Source organism: Gavialis gangeticus, unplaced genomic scaffold (assembly GCF_001723915.1).
Source record: "Gavialis gangeticus isolate Ggan-Ray unplaced genomic scaffold, GavGan_comp1, whole genome shotgun sequence".
In the NCBI taxonomy this organism is placed as follows: Eukaryota; Metazoa; Chordata; order Crocodylia; family Gavialidae; genus Gavialis; species Gavialis gangeticus.
The window spans coordinates 47,544,804-47,564,783 of NW_017729029.1; the positions used below are offsets into that span (position 1 = coordinate 47,544,804).

Sequence of the window (19,980 nt, forward strand, 5' to 3'; positions counted from 1 at the left end):
CCCATACTCTTTTTCAATGGATTTCTCTCCTGAAAATCCCCACTTGAATCCTACCCATCTCATTTTTTAAATGGACTTATCTTACATGCATTGAATAAGTACCGCAAACTGGTCCTGCCATTGCTCACCAAGCCTCTAGTGGCAAGTCACAGCTGTGCATGGGAAGGAAAATCAGAGATGCTGTGTTTCACCCTTCGGTGCGCCTGCTCCACTAAACCAAACAACACTACACATTTCTGCAGCTTACAGCATCAGGTGCAACAAGACCCAGTTGATACCACAGTCAAAGAGCAGATGCAGTGACAGGCCTGTTCTGCAATGCTTCAATACTCAAGTAACTCAATGGCAAGTAACTCAAAGCCCAAGCCCAAACCCAAATAGTAAACATTAAAAGCCAGTGTTGTTTCCTGCACTTTAATCTGGTAAGAAAACACTATGAAAATTTGTAATAAAAAACAAAACAGATAAAACAGCAACTTATTTTAAAAAGAAACCCCTGTAAGAGGTTTTAAACAGTTTCAAAAGCTTACAAGATATATTCAAGCTATGTAAGTTTGTGGCAAGCCATTTTGATGTTAAAACACTTCTCTGTTTACACACAATTCCCTCAGCAGATATGGACACAGCCAACTCATCACTTATGGTTAACCATCAAGACTACAAGGCTCCACTCCAAGAAACAGCAGCACTAGTATTTTAAGTTAAATTTGTTGCTTTCCTCCTTCAGCCTGCCATAATACAACTAGAACAGCAAACAAAGAAAGATTAGTGTGCGCAATACCAGAGAAATCAGGTAAGCAAAACAGCTGCAGGTATCAAGTCTTCAAATGCCGCAAGGTATTACTTGAAAGTGATTATTATTGTAGCTGTTTTAGTGATTTACAATCCTTAATGGCAAATGAAGGAATGAGGATGTTTGAACTTCTAATACAGTTTAGTTTGTGTCATTCTGTAAGGATGAGGAAAAAAAAAGTCAAGGACTTTCTCCTATAGCAGCTATTGCTCCAGTTGCCTTGGTGCAGGACCCTTCTCACTGCAAGGGCAAACCCAAAAAGTAAACACCTAAATTATGGATCTAGTGAAAGTACAGTGACAAGAGAACTAGCAGGCAAGCATTCATCTCTGGAGTGGAATTTTGCTTTCTCCAATTTTCCAGAAATCTAAGCAACAGTCCAGATGCACTTCCCACTGTGACTGCTGCACACAACAGGATGGAAAGTTTTGTCTCTACAACCAGGATAGCATGTGAAAATTACTACATTTAAAACTAGCAGGAAGCTTTAAGAGTAATTTTTCTCTTTGGGATTATTTTAAAGGGGGGGGGGGGCGGAAATCGAGAGACTGTCTAGATTACTGCTGGTTAAAAGCATACCAATTTCCCCAGTAAATTACAGTATCTACATTGTTAGACAGTTAGATCTTGCACTATTTTTAGTATTTCTCTTCTCTCCCAAAGGCGTAGTTCCTTGGCCAAATACTACAGGGAAGCCATCTTTTTCTACTTATAGGTGCCCAGTTTACTAATTTGTTACCTTTCTGATGCCAGTCACAAGAATCTCTAGGTGAAATAAAAACCAACTAGTTTATCTTAATATCAAAATATACCATTGTGTATTCTTTAGAGATTAACATAATTTTAACATATGGTTTATTTTCACAGTTTTCTGGTTATAAGAAATTAAAGTAAGTTGTCCAATCACATACTTTTCTATTAAAAAGGCTGTATCAGCTATGCGAATATCCAAAGTATCCGTCAAGAACACTTGCATTCAGGACAGAACTACAAGTTACCACCACATATTTTCACTTACAAGCAGATACACATAGTGTGTTTTCACATATGTCTACTGAATTTCAAACCTTTTAATCTGCTCAACTTAAAAAGGCAGAAGTTTGAATACAAAACATACTGCCATTCTGAGATCTACTATCTACAATGTTCATTCAAGTGAGGCAGGCTACCTTCTAGCCTTTAAAGTACTAAGATTTCCTTTGAAAAACAAAATCTATAAAACATAGTAATTTTAAAATTTTGATGAATATTCAATGAAATACAAAGCAAAGTACATACAAAATATGCGTGTGAAAGTTTCAGTCAAACTTTGGATCAAAAGAAAAATTCTCTTCCTTCATGCAGAAAAGTTAACCTTCCAGGATCACAGCACTCAAAGCATCTATTCTGATTAGCTGCACCAAAGAGCTGAATGCCATACAGTACAGTTTCAGTATCAATTTCCCATCACAATGCTTCCTGAAAGGGTTGAAACAAAACCTTGCAACTTCAAGATAGAAGAAAAAAGTTGGAAAAAGAGTAATTCTGTCCTTCATAGTAACAATGGAATTATTAGCTACATAAGACAGAATGACATAACTGATCAGTAAATAGCTTATATTGCCTTTCTTTGCAAGTGTTGCAGTCACCTTGAAAAGCTTATCCTTTATCATGGCATACAGCATAGATGCTGCTGTAGGGGACTTAACAGCTGAATTATTCAGCACTGCTTATATTTGGATCAACATATGTTATCCTAACCAACTATTAGGAGATTAGGATAGGATATTAAGTCCTTATACACCAAAGAAAGTAAACAACAGTTTTAGAGCAGATTTCTCCCACCTGAGTTTACTCGCATACAAAAGCTAGATTTTCAGATGCAGCTGAAAACATGACTTGCCCATCCTGCCCATCATCCTACCAGTCCCAACTCACATTCACTGACAATACTTTCATCCCCTACAATTTTGACACTGGACTTCTACCTAGCTACTAGGCAAGAAATTATTTAGAAAAAACTTCCTCTAAAAAGTTGCTCAATTAAAGTTCAAGGCTCAGAAAGTGGTTTTAACTTTCATATAGACATGTTATGAGGAAGAAATTCTATTTCTCACTGTCATAGTGTGTATCTTCTTCAAAGAAGGAAAAACACTGATTATGAAAGGTGGTGTTTATAAACCAAAATGACTGAACATGTTTGGACAGGACTGTAGTAACTGAATTCAGTGTCCAAGTAGGGGAGACTTCAGCACTCAAGAGGACGTAGAAGACTTCCTGAAATGCCAGCATAACCACATGTAAGTCATTGATAGAATGATCCCAACCCCACACATGTGAATCACAGTTCAGTGCCAGGAGTATTTCATGACAGTTCAATGAATTTTAGGAAACCTCCTCCAACTTAAAAGTGTCTGCCATTCAGTCCATGGCTGCTGGGAAACTAGAGTACGGTTGTGCAGTACTTCCAAAATGAACGGAACAACAGGAGAAGAGATAACGTTTGTCCAGACAGCTAAACTCACATAATGCAGAGACAAAGTGATCACTTGTCAATTGCCACTAACTGGCCCAGTCCTGAAAGCGGAAACAGTCACTTGCGATTTTCCATACTGGGTTGTTAGGGGTAGCTTGTGCTGTCAGTAAGAAATTCTGGTTGAAGTAACGTTGCTTGTTGCCATCAAATTTTACTGTCCCACAAGTCACAACAAGGACCGTCATCTGGCTTTGCGTAGCTTGCTCTTTACAGAAAGAATGAAAGATGAGAGGAAAAAACGTTATGCATATTTTCTGTAACTCATGTTTATAAGTAATACTAGTGCATTGTTACCTGCTGGTTACAGTTTCTTTTTACAAGCAGCTGAAAGAGCACAAAAACTGCTCGATATGTTCTTTCTACCAGGACCATCACAGTAGGCTTCTTCATTAACCTGTGGATTTTTTTAATGTGCTTACTTACCACATCTCGGGGGACGGAGCTTAATTTCACACTGCTTATGCAAGCATGCCACCTAGAGGTTAAACTGCCACATTCTCCTGAAGTAAGCTCTCAGATAGGTGAGAGGCAGGCAGTTGATATATAAAGAGAAACTGCCTATGTCTACAGCATGTTTGGCTTTCCTTACTTGTGAAGTTATAACCTGGTTGGTTTTTTGCAGAACACAGTGAAGACAGCTAGGCTGTAGTTTTTGTTTTCTCTGTGCAAGGTTTCCTCAAATATCCACGATGCAAACTGGAGACTGATACTTAAAAGTTTTGCATAACAAATACTTAATGTAACCGAACAAATTACTTGGCAGTGTATGTTTACAAACTTCAGAAGATTACACAGGTAGGTACTTTCCCCCAAAGTCATCGAAATAGAGAGAGAAGCCCAAGTACGTATTGCAAACCAACAGCAGACTCAGGTGGAGAATGTACCTTAACTTTCACCCCATGTCCTACCACAGCTGCATATACACAAAACCTCTTCAGTACCTGAGGATAAAGGCATTACCTACACAAGTGCTCTTAATAAGAAATTAGTTGAATTGTAAAGAATCTCGGGCATGCTATTACCCTTCCTCCCACGGTGCTCCTTCAATAAAGTAACTTTACATTCCAATTGCAAGTTGGCTATGTTCCAAAAGTCATCTTGAGCACCATTTATTACAGCTGCTTTTCATTTTATAGTTAAGAAATAGCAGGGGCCCTGAATATAAAGTAACCTTACCATGAACTGGTTGGCAGTCCAACATATTAACTTGGAACTCACTAGATGGCAATGATTCAAAAAAATTATTCAATGCTTCTTGCCCAGAAAATGCATTACCATTCCAAACTAATGTAGCTTTGTCCAGATAGAGTCTGTTCAACACCTAGGAGATAGAGAATGCACATTTGGAAGTTAAAGGGAAAAAAAAGGTATAAAAATGCATTTTTAAAAAATCAAGTTACTTGCTGCCAATATATGACACTGAAATCACTTTAAAAAAGTCTTAGATCCTGTAACAGAAGCAAGTGAAATGTCCTGCTTGGATATTGGTTTATCTTAGCCACTGCTGTCCTTCATCAAGGACTGGAAGCACCGTACAAAATGTTTGCTGCTTCGTAACTTAATTTGATAAATCAGTGATGACATTGTCCAACAGGAAGCTATGGAACAGAACCATACCCCAGCCCACCCAAAATACATTGCTTTCTTTATGAGAAGGACTTCAAAGTTCAATTTATAGTACACCTGTGAGACACAAATATGTGGAAGCATAATCTGAGCTAGACTAAAATACCATTTGGGGCCAACAAAGTTATAGAAGAAAAGTGCAATAAGTTTGAACAACAAGACTAGACCTTTCATACCATTTTATATGTTGTTACAAGGAGTACCCCTCATAACTGTAAAACAGTTCCAGTAAATGGTTGCATACTACTTTGCTTTTGACTGGCCATTGGACAGAAGGACGAGTAACGTGCAAGATACTAAGATTCTCTCCATATAAAAGACCTTTATAATTCTACATTCGACGAGTAGTTAATTTTGCTCTTTTCCTGGTGCAGAAAATTTATTTCATTTCTATTAAAAACCACACACACTTATAGATCTACATAATCCCACATTAAGCAAATATCCAGAATAAGCATTCAGATTAGAATTTCCTTAACTATGGTTAATAGAACAATGTCAAGTTTTATGGTGTTGGGTCCACTTTTTTCATCAGATATTTCTACAGACAATCTTTACCACAATAAAAGAAGCACAGCTAGCACAGGAGGATAGGAAAAAACCTGATTCATGAGACCAGAGGCACTTTACAAGGAGAGAAAAAAAAATGTAGTATAAGTAAGTCTGAACTGTTCATGTACACATTGAAAACTAACTATCCTAAGGGGTAGGCAGAACAGAATTACTGTAAAGAAGTCCATGAGACTTGAAAAGAGTCCCATTTGAAAATGACAAATATGAGAACCCCAATTCACTTAGTTATGCAAAGGATTCTTTTAAGGGCAGATCTGAAGACACGCAGAGTTCTGGATTCAGTAGCAGTTAGGACAGTACCAGACTCCCAGATGTCTCTATACGTATCAGACAACAATTAACAAAGAAAATCCTTCCCACACACATGCATGTCCCCAAATAGAGACAAGAATAATAAGGAGAAAAAACTTAATCCCCCAATAATAGGTACATACCCTTCTCCTTTTATCCATGGTATCATAGTAAATGTTGACAAATTCTTCTGCAGCTTTACAAGCCTGATCCACATATGTTTTAAAATCCTAGAGAGAAGGAAACAAAAAAGCACAAAGAAACTTCTAATATATAAAAAAACCTGACCGATTAATTCTCCGGAACAGTTTCTGTAAGCAAGTAAAACAAAACCAGATTCACAAGTAAGGGAGATCGATTTCATTACTTCCCTCTCACAGAAGGTAATGAGGAATTAGGCTGCAGTTGGATCCTTACACCAGTTCCTTGTTTGTAGCATCAGTACCATAAAAATTCGATATGCTAATCTGAACTTTAGTGAATTTCCAAAAAAATTATACTGGGAATCGGGAAAAAGTTTTGTCACTTACAAGCAGTCAGAGCCCAATCAAACCAAATGACATGTCCAGGATTGCTAGGCTGTTCTAAGTAACCTGAATGCATATCCCCTCAACATAAACATTTATTTCTGATCAGTGTGAACTACCTCACTACCCCCACTGCGGTTAATAAAATAATGCTTATATAAAAGTTAATTTTATCTGGATGATTGTGCCGAGGACTTCTCAGGTCATCTATAATAACTCCTCTTCTATGCCATTATGAAAAGAAGAGGATATGCCACTCCCACGAGTGAAATATAGGGAGGGAGGGGGAAGTTCCCAAATATCACAGTATGGCACTTCCACTTCTATTTTGTATTTTCTTTATTAGCAAACACTATGCATTCAGAAGTCAAACTAATGCTGCATTTCTACTAACCATGAAAATATTATTCAACCAACTGCAAATCCAGCTATAATGTTTTTACAGTGGTTAAGTTAGTTCTTAGAAATTAACACTACTTTGTCCTCAGGCAAATTAGGACTAAAGCTATCTGCATTTATCATGCACTTAACAAATATCAAGGCATTCACTTGGATAATTTTTTCTTGTATTTGTTATGAGAGGGGGAGAATATAAAGAAACTACCCAGCCAGGTTGGCTCCAAATAACCATCTTTTAAACTGTAAACAAGCACAAAATGCAGCTGCTTTCTAATTTCTTCTAAAACATCTAACAGTTAAAAGGATTTTTGCAATATACTTAAAATTACCATACTACCAAATGCTGCAGTTATCCGAGGCAGCTAATGCCTGCAGTTTCACTCCTAGGGTTGGTAGGAGGCATGCAGCTTGCTACACTTTTCTTTTATGGGAATTTTGAAAACTTGCCACACGTGTCACCTCCACTCTTCCTTGCCTTTTATTTCCAAAAATTCCATCAGAAAACCTCAGTCCCCTGCTTGGTGATGTCTGTGAAATGCAACGCCCGGTGCTGGATATTATCACAAAACTTTGCCATTTTTAGCACCACTTTAACAGTCTAAAGTTTTTGCTAACACCTTTCGTGTCCTTTATTGAGATAGTCAATGTCTGAAACATTTTAAGTCAGACCATGCAAATAGGCTCTTTTTGATGGAAATAAGGCACAAAGAGATGTTCATTCTCTGAACCAACGATGAATTATATTTGACAAAAGCCACAGTTCAGCACTGAGAACAGACCCCCAAAGTACCTTGCTTTCTTGCAAGTGGCTTGTTCTCGTACATAGATATTTGATGGAAACGTCAAGGGTCAAGTGTTTGACTTCTTTTGGGACCAGACTTAAATGTAACTGCCCTGGGTAAGATCAGTGGTTTCACATGTCTCCAGTCCCATGACAGTCACTTGGACAATTTCTTCAGCTCCCTTCCACAGTTCTTTAAGTTTTCTAAAAGCTTCCTAACTCCACATGCTGCCAAGCAATTTATTCCCACATTTCATCACCCACAGAAACTTGCTCAACAACTTCATAATTGCGTCCAAGCTGCATCTTGTACAATTGCTCCAGGGAGATGGCACAACCCCATCACCCTCGTCATCGTCTGCTCCCTCGTCCTTGTGTTCCTCGTCTGTCTGCCCCATACACTCGACTGGCCAGGGACTGGATAATAATACAGTATTTCCAATTACACCTACTGGTTGTTGCCTGCCTCTTGGTCAGATCACTAGTCCTTCTCTTTGGCTCCTATTCTTATTTTTTTCTAATCGCTCCCCTGGTCCCGCCTGTGACAACGACCCCCAAGACCTTATCGGTGCTAAAACCTAATGCTCCAGACTGCCGTCTGCTCCCCCGACCCACGGAGCAGGGCTGGCGCAGAGCCTGACCACAACGCCAGGGGCTCGCGCCGTGGCCCTAAGCAGCCTCCCACGCCCGGGGGCGCCTTTGCCCATCTGGCAGCGGATCCGCACCGCGACTCTCGCGACCGTCTCCCGGGGCCAGGGCCGGATTTCCCATGAGCCCCTGCAGAGCCCCGACCCGACCAGGCCCGGCCGCGCCGCTCCAAGCCGGAAGGGGGGCCCCGCCCGCCTCAGGGCCGCGGCCAAGGGGCAAGCACCGCCCACCGCCATCCCGCAGGCGGGAAGCACGCGGCCGGACTCACCACAGGGGCGGCCATGAGGGGCGGCCCCGGGCGGCGCAGGGGACGACACGCGAGGCGAGGCGAAGGCCGAGAGCTCTGTGCTCGCAGCGGCCCCGGAAGTGCTCGCCGGCGCCAACCGTCTGCCCCGCAACTGCTTCCGGTGGGCAACAGGGGAAGTGAAAGGAGCGAGAACGCGCGCGTTCGCGCATGCGTTCTGAGCGCTCAGGGGGACGGGGCCGGGGGCTGTGGCACGTGGGTGTCGGTAGAGCTGGGGCTGCTCGCGCCCGCTGCCCCCGCGGTTCAGTGCAAGCAGTGGGGGCCCGACAGGGAGCTGGAGCCAGACCTTCTCAGTGGCGGCAGATGACAGGACAAGAAACAACGGGCTCAAGTTGCAGCAAGGAAGGTTTAGGTTGGATATTAGGAAAAACGATCCCAGCAGGAGGGTGGTGAAGCCCTGGAACAGGCTACCGCAGAGGTGGTGGACGCTCCATCCTTGGGGGTTGTTAGGAGCCAGCTCAGCGAGCCTTGTCTGGGATGATGCAGTTGGGCTGGTCCTGCTGTGAGCAGCGGGTTGGACTAGATGGGACTTCCCCAGGTCTATGGCCCACGGGCAAAATACAACCGTCAGGTGGCATCCAGCCGGCCAGGCAACTCCGTCTGCCTGCAGAGATCCGCTGGAAGCCCTGGCACTGGGTTGCCAGCTTGCAGGCCCCTGCAGGAGGTGGCTTTGGTTGCTATAAGCAACCAACCCCCCCTGCCACACCCCCCTCGCATGCCACCATACACACACCCACTCCCCAGCCACACCCCCTTGCCCCCACAATATACAAAAGTAAGACTATTATGCAATCACCTCTATATATACTGTGCAAATACAAATCAGGACAAAATATATTTAAATATAATTAAATTATAGTAGATATTTGATTTTTAGTATATGATTTATTTTGTTTTGTAGTTTCAAGATGGCAATCTCCCCTGGCAAAATGAGTAGTTCTGGGGCATGGGGAGGGACTTCTGGTGGCAAAGGTCAGGGGTTGCAGGTGGAACTTCCAGTCCCAAGATGGTGACCAGGGGGCAGGGCACCTATCAAGGGGTGGAGCTACCCTTGCAGCCCTCTACAGTTTACTAAGGCTCTTAAGCAGCTCTCCAGCCAAAATAATTACCCACCCCTGTTGTATGAAGAGTAGAACAGAGTTAATCCTGTGCCAGGATGACTGTCGGGAAACGGCTTCACAGAGGGAGGAAGATACAAGAGCTGGGAAGGCAAAGGGGCAAGGCCTTGTCCCAACCCATGTCGGTAACAAGGGGCAGAGCAGAGAGTTTGGGGGCCTGGAGAAAGGCCTGGGAGCCTCAGCAAAGAGGAAGCTCCTTCATAGCAATCGGAGCAAGCTCCTTGTGCAATCAGAACTAGCCGAAGGGCTGCTGAAAGGCAGCTGATGCACAGAAGTACTAATTATTTGACCAAGTTGAAGCGTCTCCCTTCTAAAGGATGACACCCATCTTCTTCAGCTATTGCTTACCAAGGCTGTGGGCCTGGATTTATGAAAAGCCTTTTATTTATGAAAGAAATATAATTCTTGTCTGTTTAGATTCAATTTCATCCGAAGATCCTGAAGTTCCCTTCCTTTCTGCACTCTATTAGAGGGGAGAAATTATGTGAAAGCTTCACAAAGTGTGACTGATTTCCAGATGTGGTAAGAACTTTTCCTTTGAAAAGTAGGATTATTCTCCACCTCCATCAGATCAACAGGACATAATCTAAAGAAGTAGAATTCAAGCCCAGATTCAGCAAAGTACTTAATAATCAGATGGTCAGTTTAAAGTAGCTGCTTAAACTTCACCAGCTTCCATTGGGACCCACATACATGCCTAAGTGTGTTGCTAAATCAGGTCCAAATTAGGAATGTGTTGCTTTGTTTTGAATTGTCGCTAAACATTAAGAGGAACCCAATGCCAGACAGTTAATTTCCTGCATTTACTTGCACCCAAACGTAAGTGATTTCCTACCCTGATGTTATATTGCCATACACCCTTGATATTGATTAAACTCCTGATTTAGGAGTATTGAATTGACAGAAGTCATTGATATTGAAAACCATCCCAAAAATGGCAACAGAGAGGAAAGCATTGGGTCCTTTAGTATGTTAAAGATGGGATTGTGGAGAAGATAGGATTTCAAGCATTCACTTGATTTCTGGTAATCTGGAGTGAATCTGTCATTAGAAAATAATAGTTCTGGCACCTAGCTTTCTGTTTTCTCAGCCTCTCTGCATTTCTGGAAGTACTTGAGTGAATATTTATACCCAGTGGCTAACAAGTTATGAGCTCATAACAATAAGAAGTAAAAGCATGGATTTTCAGGTTAGAATATTCCTGCCTCTGGATTTCCCCATATGTCCTACTTGGCACTTCTTATTTAGATTGCTTATTCTTCTCTTATTTTGAATCTTGTGCGACCCCACACAAATTGTTAGGAATTGCAAAACATTCCTCTTTTTTCCTTCAGAGGAATAATAGAACACTGAAATCCCTCTTCACACAAAACCCCCGCCAGTGCTTCTACCTTACCTAACCCAAGCAGAGTTTGAGTTAGAAAGACAGAAAAACTTCAGAAAGACAGAACTGCCAGAAACACCATTAAATCCACAAATAACTTAGTATCACTATTGATTTTCTGAATGATACTTAGATACATTAATGAAAGACGGCAGCGTAAAACATAAGTTAAATAAGGTGCTGCTGTTCAGAGGAAAGAGGAATGACTGTAGTTTCCTGGGTGAGTTGGCCATCTGGCTCCCATTAATATTTTGAAGCTGTTGGGAACTCTTCCAAACTGGCGCAATTTCCAGTTAAGGGAGTTACTTGCAACTGCTTTCTTTGTAATTGCCAGAATGAGGCTACTGGAATAACAGAGGGGGAGGACTGACCCAGCCTTTTGCTGCTTACGTTGACTGGAAACAGTAATATAAAAAACCTATCTCTATGTATTTTGTTCCATCTACACTGGAACTGTGAGAGATAAGTACAATGTCTTCACATGTTTCTTATTTAAGGCACATAGGAGTTAAATTTAGCCATTTATTTGGAAGCTCTGCATACAACAGAGGTTATGAGTCAGTCATAAGGGTTCAAATGAAAATTAAGTAATTATCTTTGATATGACACCAGCCTTCTTTTAAATTGCTTTCTAGTATACAGCATTTTTATTGAAAATGTTAATTCCCTTTCTACTGTATCCCTTGCATTTGTTAGAACAGAAATATTTCCATTTCATTTTAAATCTGTGGGTTTAGGATTAAAGGATAAGAACCTATATGTATATCAGTACTATGCAAATTTCAGTTGAGGAAAAATAGGGAAAATTTAACCTACCATTTTGTTTTCCTCTCATACCTGGTAGGTGCTGAGATTTCAATTATATTCAAAGATAAGGTGACTTGGCCTGCTAAAAAGATAGTGCTACTTTGGACTATTAAGAGGTGAATCACTGCATCTCTTCCAATTTCTGCACAATGCTCTCCAGAAATTGCTGTCGTTTGTTCAATAAATGTTTATGATTTTCATATCGGAGTGCCTGAATTTCCATCTCAAATGCATGCAGTGAGGCTCCAGTGGTCAGATATTTGCACAATGTATGTTACTTCCACCTCTTCTAACCAAAATAGTATTAAACCCATGGGGGACTCTTTAATAAGGCCTCATCAAGTGCAATTAATGCACAGGGTACTCTCACCTAAGACCACAAATCAGGCCCTTAATTAGGTAACATACCTAGTCTTTTACAAAACTCTGAATCGTGGGAGAACCCTTTGTAAAACTCCTCCCTAGGGCTAGTGCATCTTTCTTAATCCAGAAATAATTCAGATTATTCTGTAAATAAAAGTATCTACTTGGAAATCTATACACTGGTTTGTAATTTGTTATACATTTCATCTTTGTAGCTGATGACTAAGTACAAATGAATCCCCCTTCCTTCAGAGATTTTAGAAACAACACAGCAAGCACAATTACTATTTTGAATTGTATTTATTGTAAGAAACTCCCATCTATATCCTATTAAATGGCAGCACTTAAGCCACAATTCAGGATGCTTACTTCAAGCCCTATTTAGCTCAGTTTTTAAGTGTGTGCTTAACCTTAAGCATATGCTTAAGTACTGCTCTTCATTGGCATGCTTTCCTGAGTCAGGTTCTGATGCTCTAATCATGTCCCCTACAGCAGCTGATATTTGATTTTAAAATAAGGTTTTTGGACACTTGGTATTAGAGCTGTTCAAATACTGCAGACTATTTTCTATATGTAAAGGCTCAAATATAAATTCAGTTCACATCAGTTGTGTTTAAGCTGACTTGGATTTTGCTTTCCATATGTATTCTGTGTGGTATGAGAGTTTACTGGCAGAAATAGTCACAAGCTCACACAAATGTAAGTGAGTATTTGAGGGAAACTTTGCTTTCTGGTGTTAAATACTACTTCATTGAACAGTACATGATCATAATGGGCAGGAGATGGGAAAACCTTGTGTCAAACTGAACTCCAAATGAGAAAAAGTCTTTGAAACTGACAGTCACTATATTCACTCTACTCTTGGTACTTATGTGCAGAAGTCCTTTCCGAGACCACTGGTTTCTATACCAATTTTGGCTGGGGAACGGACTGAGTTGGAATTGCAGGATTTGGCCTATTATCTTTTCTGCTTGCCTTTCAGAGGGACAAAGGACATGATTAAACCTAACTACTCGTCTACAATTGTCTGTGTGTTTATTCTCTCCCATAGTGACTGGCTTCATCCTCAGTACAGCATCCCTAATTAAAAAGAATAATAAGAAAGAAGGCACAAAGTCAAAATGCTACCCATAATTGCTACTCTTGCAGCAATTGTTATTAACGTACATAAACAGATGCCTAGTCGGTCTGTATCTGCTTTGTATCCAAAGCTGCTTTTAGAATTGTTAATTCATGGCTTCTAAAACATTTCCTTTCAAAAATATAATACTTGAGGGTACAGTGGACAAATTATATACAACTACTTATGCCATGGACAGCCACATGTGCAAAATTCCAACCACCTGCAATTCTATGACTACGTAGCCATTGCCACTCAGCTGTAAGGCTAGGGACAGAAGTTGCACATAAATTGGTATAAGTGACTGGAAACCAGTTCAGATCTGTAACACAACAGAAGTTCAGCGTACGTAAACCACTATCAAAATGGCCAAAACTGGTTTAAGATAAAACCTGGATGGATGTAGTATCAGACACAACTGATTTGGGTTAAACTGGTTCACTGAACTTCTGTCCCAGATCCCTTCCAGATTCAAGTTAACTCTCAGTCTCCAGCTTCCCAGGATGCTTTGCACTTCCCCCACAATCTCCTTGCAGGGTGGGTGGGCTAGGTTTGGCCCAATCTGTCTGCTTCAGCTGAACAGGGATGCAATCTCTAGTCCCTGTGCCTGTCCCTCCAGCATCTGACCTGAGCCACTGCAGGTGTGTGGTTGCATTTCCAGAATCAAAACAAATGTCTGTTCACTTGCTTATTGGTTCAATCTACACCGCTTAGACTAACCTGTGAAGATTTAATTGATTCAGCCTTGGGCTTTTTGACTGTCTGTATTTAACTTAAGTATCAGAACTAAATGGAAGAGCTTCACTTCTGCTGTATCTGTCACTATGCAGTATTGTTCAACAGCAGAACAATTTAGTGTTGTGTGCCTTTAAGGACAAATTCAGAGATGGTGTATGCTGGTGAAAATGAAAGTCAGGAGATTCAAACCAGTGCAAAACTTGTACTTCTTGGTCCCTGATGGCAAACAAAATTCCACAGCTATCTAAATAAATGTGAGGTGTGGTACATTTCCTTCCTGTTAATTTCATGCTTTTGCAGAATCAAGGGTGTCAACTGTTATCTTCTTTTCAGACCTTCACTCAAGGTTTCCTCTCTGGTATGTGACAGCTGAGGGTTTATAGCTGCAGTCAGGGAATAATTCATACATGCAATTTAGGGGAGAACTTTTCTCCCTAAAACCAAACGTGCTGGATGTGGCCAAATGATAACGCAGAGCTTGTAGAGATACTAACCTGAAAACAGTTATACTCCAGGAGCCCATCAGCAGACTACGTGCTGTTTTGGACTGGCTGCAGGGAAGCCACAGACAAAAGGGTAGGTTTTCTGAAATGGGTGCTTGAGACATATGCTCTGGCCCAGTTTTAGGAAGTGACTTTTCCTCTTTTCACCACTTCCTACTACGCTGGAGATTGTATTCAGAAGCACAACTCTTCTGAAGACTGCAAGACACTGGCTCCTCCCCAACAAACACCTTGCATGCACAATGGGTTACACTCCCAGAGCTCCCAGCAGCAAAACATGCAGCATCTGTACCACAGCTCTGTCACTATATGGTGGCACAACCTCAGAATGTGGCATAGCAAATGCCTGCCAAACTCAATGCTCCATCCCAATGACCACAGGTTTTTCCGCAGATTATTTGCTCTGGCTTGGCGTCAGAGTCTTCAAAACCAAGATAGTGCTTGGTAGCTTCTCAGCTACAGAATTACAGTGTCCTGACATTCCTTCGCTGTCGGCCCAAAAGTAGTTATTTGTGCTGAATTTAAAATGTGATTGTCTGAGCACTGGGGGCTCCCTGTAATTATTTTAAAGTTGTATTCTTATTTTATTATGTGGTTGTGCATCACTGCACAAGGACAGACTTTGGAAACAAGATGATTGATTCCTCCAGTAGATTTCCTCTTGGCAAAATAATGGAGACAAAAAAAATTCCTTTATTAAAAGCAGAAAGGGAGGGAAGATCTCTATTAGTTATGTACACTTGAACAGGTGGCTCTTATCTCCCATTTATATCCTAGAGGCAGAAACAATGAAAATGATTCCTCTTTGTGCTGAAGAACATCTTTGCTCTGCCTGGTCAACAGGAAGCAAGAAAAAATCCTGAGGCCTATACTCAGGCAAAAGTATTTTGACAGGAGTTTGGCCTGAGTAAAGACAAAGGGCCTGACTGTGACTGATGGTGTACATGGGATAGAAGAAAATGTCCAGAATCTTGCAGCAGCGCACCCTGTACTGGGGCTGCTCATAGCAGTGTGTAACCCCTGTATTATCTGAACAGGGACATGTTCTGGCACCCACTGCAGTCAATGATAAGTCTCCTGTTGATTTTAATGGACTTTGATTTAAGCCTGTGCGTGCTCCTAGTAAAAACACTGCCAGAGCAGGCTGGGAAGGAACATATCTTCGATCAAAAATTAACAGTGAGACTTGAGTTCCTGTACACACATGCTGTACTACCAGAAAAACATTGATATCAAAGCTGAATTTGGTCTGAAGCCAAGAATCAATACACATTTTCATTTTTTTTTATTCTGACTGTTCTCAATAACAGTATCCCAAGCTTTGATTTTAATAAGGTGTTTGTCCTATGTAGTTAATTTATCTGGGTTACAATAATGCCTAGAGACTCCAAAAAGAGACAGGGGACTCACTGTGCTAATCACTGTATAGGCATAAAAAGAGAGAGGCTGCTTGCAGTCCTGGGTAATGACACGATGCTGTAGGTGGATGAAACAAACACTTGGTTAGTAGTGGGGAGACATTATCATTCCAATACATGCAGGGTTATATGTAGACTGTAGATACATACAGCCCACCACCTGCCTCACATTTCTACCACGTGCATTGTTCTGCATTAAAAATACCAAATGCCTCCACCCCGTTACCATTTTCTAGTTGAACCTCAGTGTTAGAATGATGAAGCGCTTGTCTGACATGCAGTGTCAATCCCACTTTGGCAGCATAGTCAGCAACACCTAACTAATTTCTATTAGCAGTTAAAATTACTTACAAGAGCTTTGTGGAGAAGAACAGCCTCAGGAAACATTATTTTAAATCAAGGTTACAAGAAAAAACATTTTGGTTGCCTAAGTTTAGTGTCTTGGAAGGATCAGCCGTGGGGAAAATGCAGTCAAAACTATATTGTTACTGCACACAAATTCTATATTGTTTACTGCACACAAAAAGGCATTCAAGCATTTAATTATGTTCAGAGCTCAGTTTTAGACATTCCTTTAGGTAGGACAGTCTGGGGGAGAAAGCATTATTTACATCATAATTTCATAGTTTCATAGTAGGTAGGGTCAGCAGGGAACTGAGCAGATCATCAAGTCCGACCCCCTGCCATGGGCAGCAAAGGATGCTGGGGTCAAACGATCCCGGCTAGGTGATTATCTAGCCTCCTTTTGAAGACCCCCAGGGTAGGAGCGAGCACCACTTCGCTTAGAAGTTGGTTCCAGATCCTAGCCACCCATCAATCTGTACTGTCAAACAATCTACAGAGGGACACACGGGAATGGCACTTCTAGCCTCTTTGTAGAAGACGAACCATAGTTGTTTCCTTATTGTCTAACAGGATCTCAGGCAAAGCAGAAGCTAGAGCACATTAGGATTATAATGAATTTGTTTTGGCACTAGCAAATTATTTGGTGATCTTATTTCATACCCAAGAGCATTAGTGTTAGAACTCACAGACCAACACAGGAAGTAATCCACAGATGTGTTTGTAAATAAAATACATGGGTTTGGATATTCAAAGAGATATTTAAATGGATATTTGGGACCACTTTTGAGCTTAAAGCTATTAGTTGGGACATTTATTGTCACTTAGGCCTGTGGGCCCCTGAAAATGTTAAGAGGCTTTAAATGTTGTGGTGCTTATGATGATTGGTCCGAAAATTTAGTATTTTCATCCTTATTACAGTTCAGTCAGCCAAACAGGAAGGAAAAAACAATATCATGTGAATAAAATGTCCGATTTTACCACAAATAGTTAAGGAGAAGAGTTTACTTGAAGCCAATAGATTGGAATTACTTCCATCAATCTATTCATTCAATTCAAGTAGAGAAGACATTTGAGGAAATCGGGAATGGTTTGCCTACAATCCATAAACAGAAGAGGGAGCAACACCAACAGTCTTATTCACACAACAATATTCACTGAAACTAATCATAGCCCATTTTTTCAAAAATATGAACCATATGGAACTAACTAGCATCTTTCCTGTTAAACTGCACAGTTACTAAAACTCTTGGCTAGAAAGCATCCATGAAGAGAGAAATTTAGTTTTTCAAGATAATAAGAGCTAATTCACTATGCACACAATCTACAGTATACACAAAAGATTATGTTTGTGCATAAAATAGCCTGTGATGTTTATCAGTCCACATATTTGTTCTTTAAAAACCAAAGCAAGTTAGAGTGACAATGCTTAGGACCTGAAGGGGAGAAGCAACTGGCAATTCTGTACCCGCCTTAGTACTATAATCAACAGTGTAAGAATGCATTGGATAACACTTGTTTCTAGGCAGCAAGGTCAAGAATCACACTCCATACTAGAAACCAGTCCTATATCCACAGCTGACAGCTTCATGCAGTACAAGGAAAGGACTGCACTGTCAGGGTTGTCATACACTGAATGAATTACTGGTGTGATATTCTGCATGGGTATAGAGATTTTCAGCTGATGATCTCAAAGCACTTCACAAGCATTAAATCATTTACCCTTTCTGTATGTAACCCCAGCAGTGACCATTTATTCAGACTGTGCTTTTAAGAAAGTGCTTTTCTCTTGCACATAAAATGGCCTATATCAGGGGTGGGCAAAATGCGGCCTGTGGGCCAGATGTGGCTCGCCAGGCCATTCCATCCAGCCCGCAGGACCCCCTAAAACATTTAGAAAATTAACATTTATCTGCCCGTGGCTGTCACGCGGCCCTCGGTGGCTTGCCAAAACTCAGTAAGTGGCCCTCCGCCCGAAATAATTGCCCACCCCGGCCTATATCCATCTCCAAAAAATGAAGAGTCAAATAGACCTTGCCAGTATCTGAATACGATCACAATTCTCTGATTCCTGGGCCACATCCAGACAAGCAAGCACGTGCCTGCTGCAGAGCCTCAAAGCAGTTTGTGGTGCCACAAGAGGCCGCTGCTATTTGATCTGCTGCAAGTGCACTGCCTGCATGTGTGGATACGCCTCTGATGTTCAAGCCATTGAGTCATGCACCTTCTAGATCAGTGATTCACATGGACAGCTAGTGCCTCCTGAGTCTGGGGGTGCACCAGATCGTGGACCAGGGGGGTATGCCCCAGCAGCTGATTGCCCAATGGGGGGGGGGTCCCCCACTGGCCAACTGGCCAACCAGCAGTGGGCAGGGGTGTCCCCCAGTGGCTGATCACCAAGTCAGCAGCAAAACTGGAAGTACCAGCGGGACATCTGCCAGCACTTCCGGTTTTGCCACCATGGCTTCTCTTGTGGTGGGGGGACATGCCAGCGCTTCTCCTGGTGCCCCCACTTCCAGCGGCCAATCTCAGGGGGACCTCTATGCATTGTCAACTGTGATTCACAACTGGGTTAACAGGTTAACATGGCACAATGGAGTGGTGCAAGATTCTTTTAAAGGCACCATGATTGCTGCTCAATTCTAACACTATTAGGTGTGCAAACATTTACATATAATTCACAAGATAAATCCAGAGGGTACATCCAGAGGAGTGCGGCTGCGTGGTATGTGGCACTGCAAATGTGATGTCTGCAGTGCCACATACCATGAACTGAGGTGTTCTCTGCACTGCAAAGGCTGCACTGATCCATTGTTTCCCACCCAGATATCCAGGGGTCAAAAAACCCACAGAAACCCCTCCCCCCCCCGAAGCAGTGCACACACGGACAGTGCACACTGCTGAAAAGTGGAGCCAGGCTGACTGGAGCCACGCTGTGGCTGCCAGCCAGGCTTTGCTGGGCAGGAGCACTGCAGCTACAGCCCCAGGAGGCCCCCAGAGCCTCAAGTAAGGCTTCTGGGGCCACAGTGCTGGCCCCAGTCTCCCCTACCACCTCAAGGGTAACTTGCCATGCACCAAAACATGTGTGGCACGGATGTTCCCCAGGGACAAATAGGTGCAGCACAAGGTCCCTGTGGAACCAAATGTCTGTGCTCATCTGGACGTGGCCTGAGATTACAAATACAAGCCCTACTGTCATAAACATTCAGCCCTATTGTGGTCTTTCTGAGTTCTCTGCAGCAGAACTGCTCTATTTTTTCTGTAGTTAGAAAAGAAGTGAAAGCTAAACACTGGCATTTTCCAAGGGGTGCCTTTAATGAGGCACCCCTTGGAATGAGGGGTGTCTTGAGTCTAAAAGAGCTGTTTTAGAGCGTTTATGATTATAGATGAAGGGATCTCACTGTGATCTGCATACATTGCCTGAGAGCTCTCCAAAGGAGTTAGACATCCTTAGCCTGAAAAATATTGTTCTATAGGAGTCTGTGACATTTTGCAATGAAGCATTTTTCTACAACACCTAGTTTCATAGTTTCTAGGGTCGGAAGGGACCTGAGCAGATCATCTAGACCGACCCCCTGCCATGGCAGGAAGAGCACTGGGGTCAAATGACCCCAATAAGGTGGTCATCCAACCTCCTCTTAAAAACCCCCAGGGTGGGAGCCTGCACCACCTCACATGGAAGCTGGTTCCAGACCCTAGCCGCCCTGACCGTGAAGTAGCGCCTCCTGAT

At 42.0% G+C, this 19,980-nt stretch overlaps 1 protein-coding gene across 3 annotated transcripts in view; it reads right to left on the minus strand.

Annotated features, from left to right (window-relative positions):
- Positions 1-398: 398 nt before the first annotated feature.
- Positions 399-19,980, minus strand: part of NXT2 (nuclear transport factor 2 like export factor 2) — a 52,411-nt gene continuing 32,829 nt past the window's right edge. The window contains exons 1-4 of one of the 3 annotated variants that reach the window (XM_019521539.1): positions 8,422-8,548; positions 5,942-6,028; positions 4,485-4,629; positions 399-3,513 (exon numbers count right to left, since the gene is read on the minus strand). In XM_019521539.1, coding sequence (XP_019377084.1) covers positions 3,335-3,513; positions 4,485-4,629; positions 5,942-6,028; positions 8,422-8,436 — 426 coding nt within the window. In that variant the 5' untranslated portion in view covers positions 8,437-8,548 and the 3' untranslated portion in view covers positions 399-3,334. Of the gene's footprint in view, positions 3,514-4,484; positions 4,630-5,941; positions 6,029-7,514; positions 8,079-8,421; positions 8,549-19,980 lie in introns of those variants that run through there. The other 2 variants (XM_019521542.1, XM_019521540.1) reach the window with 2 other exon arrangements.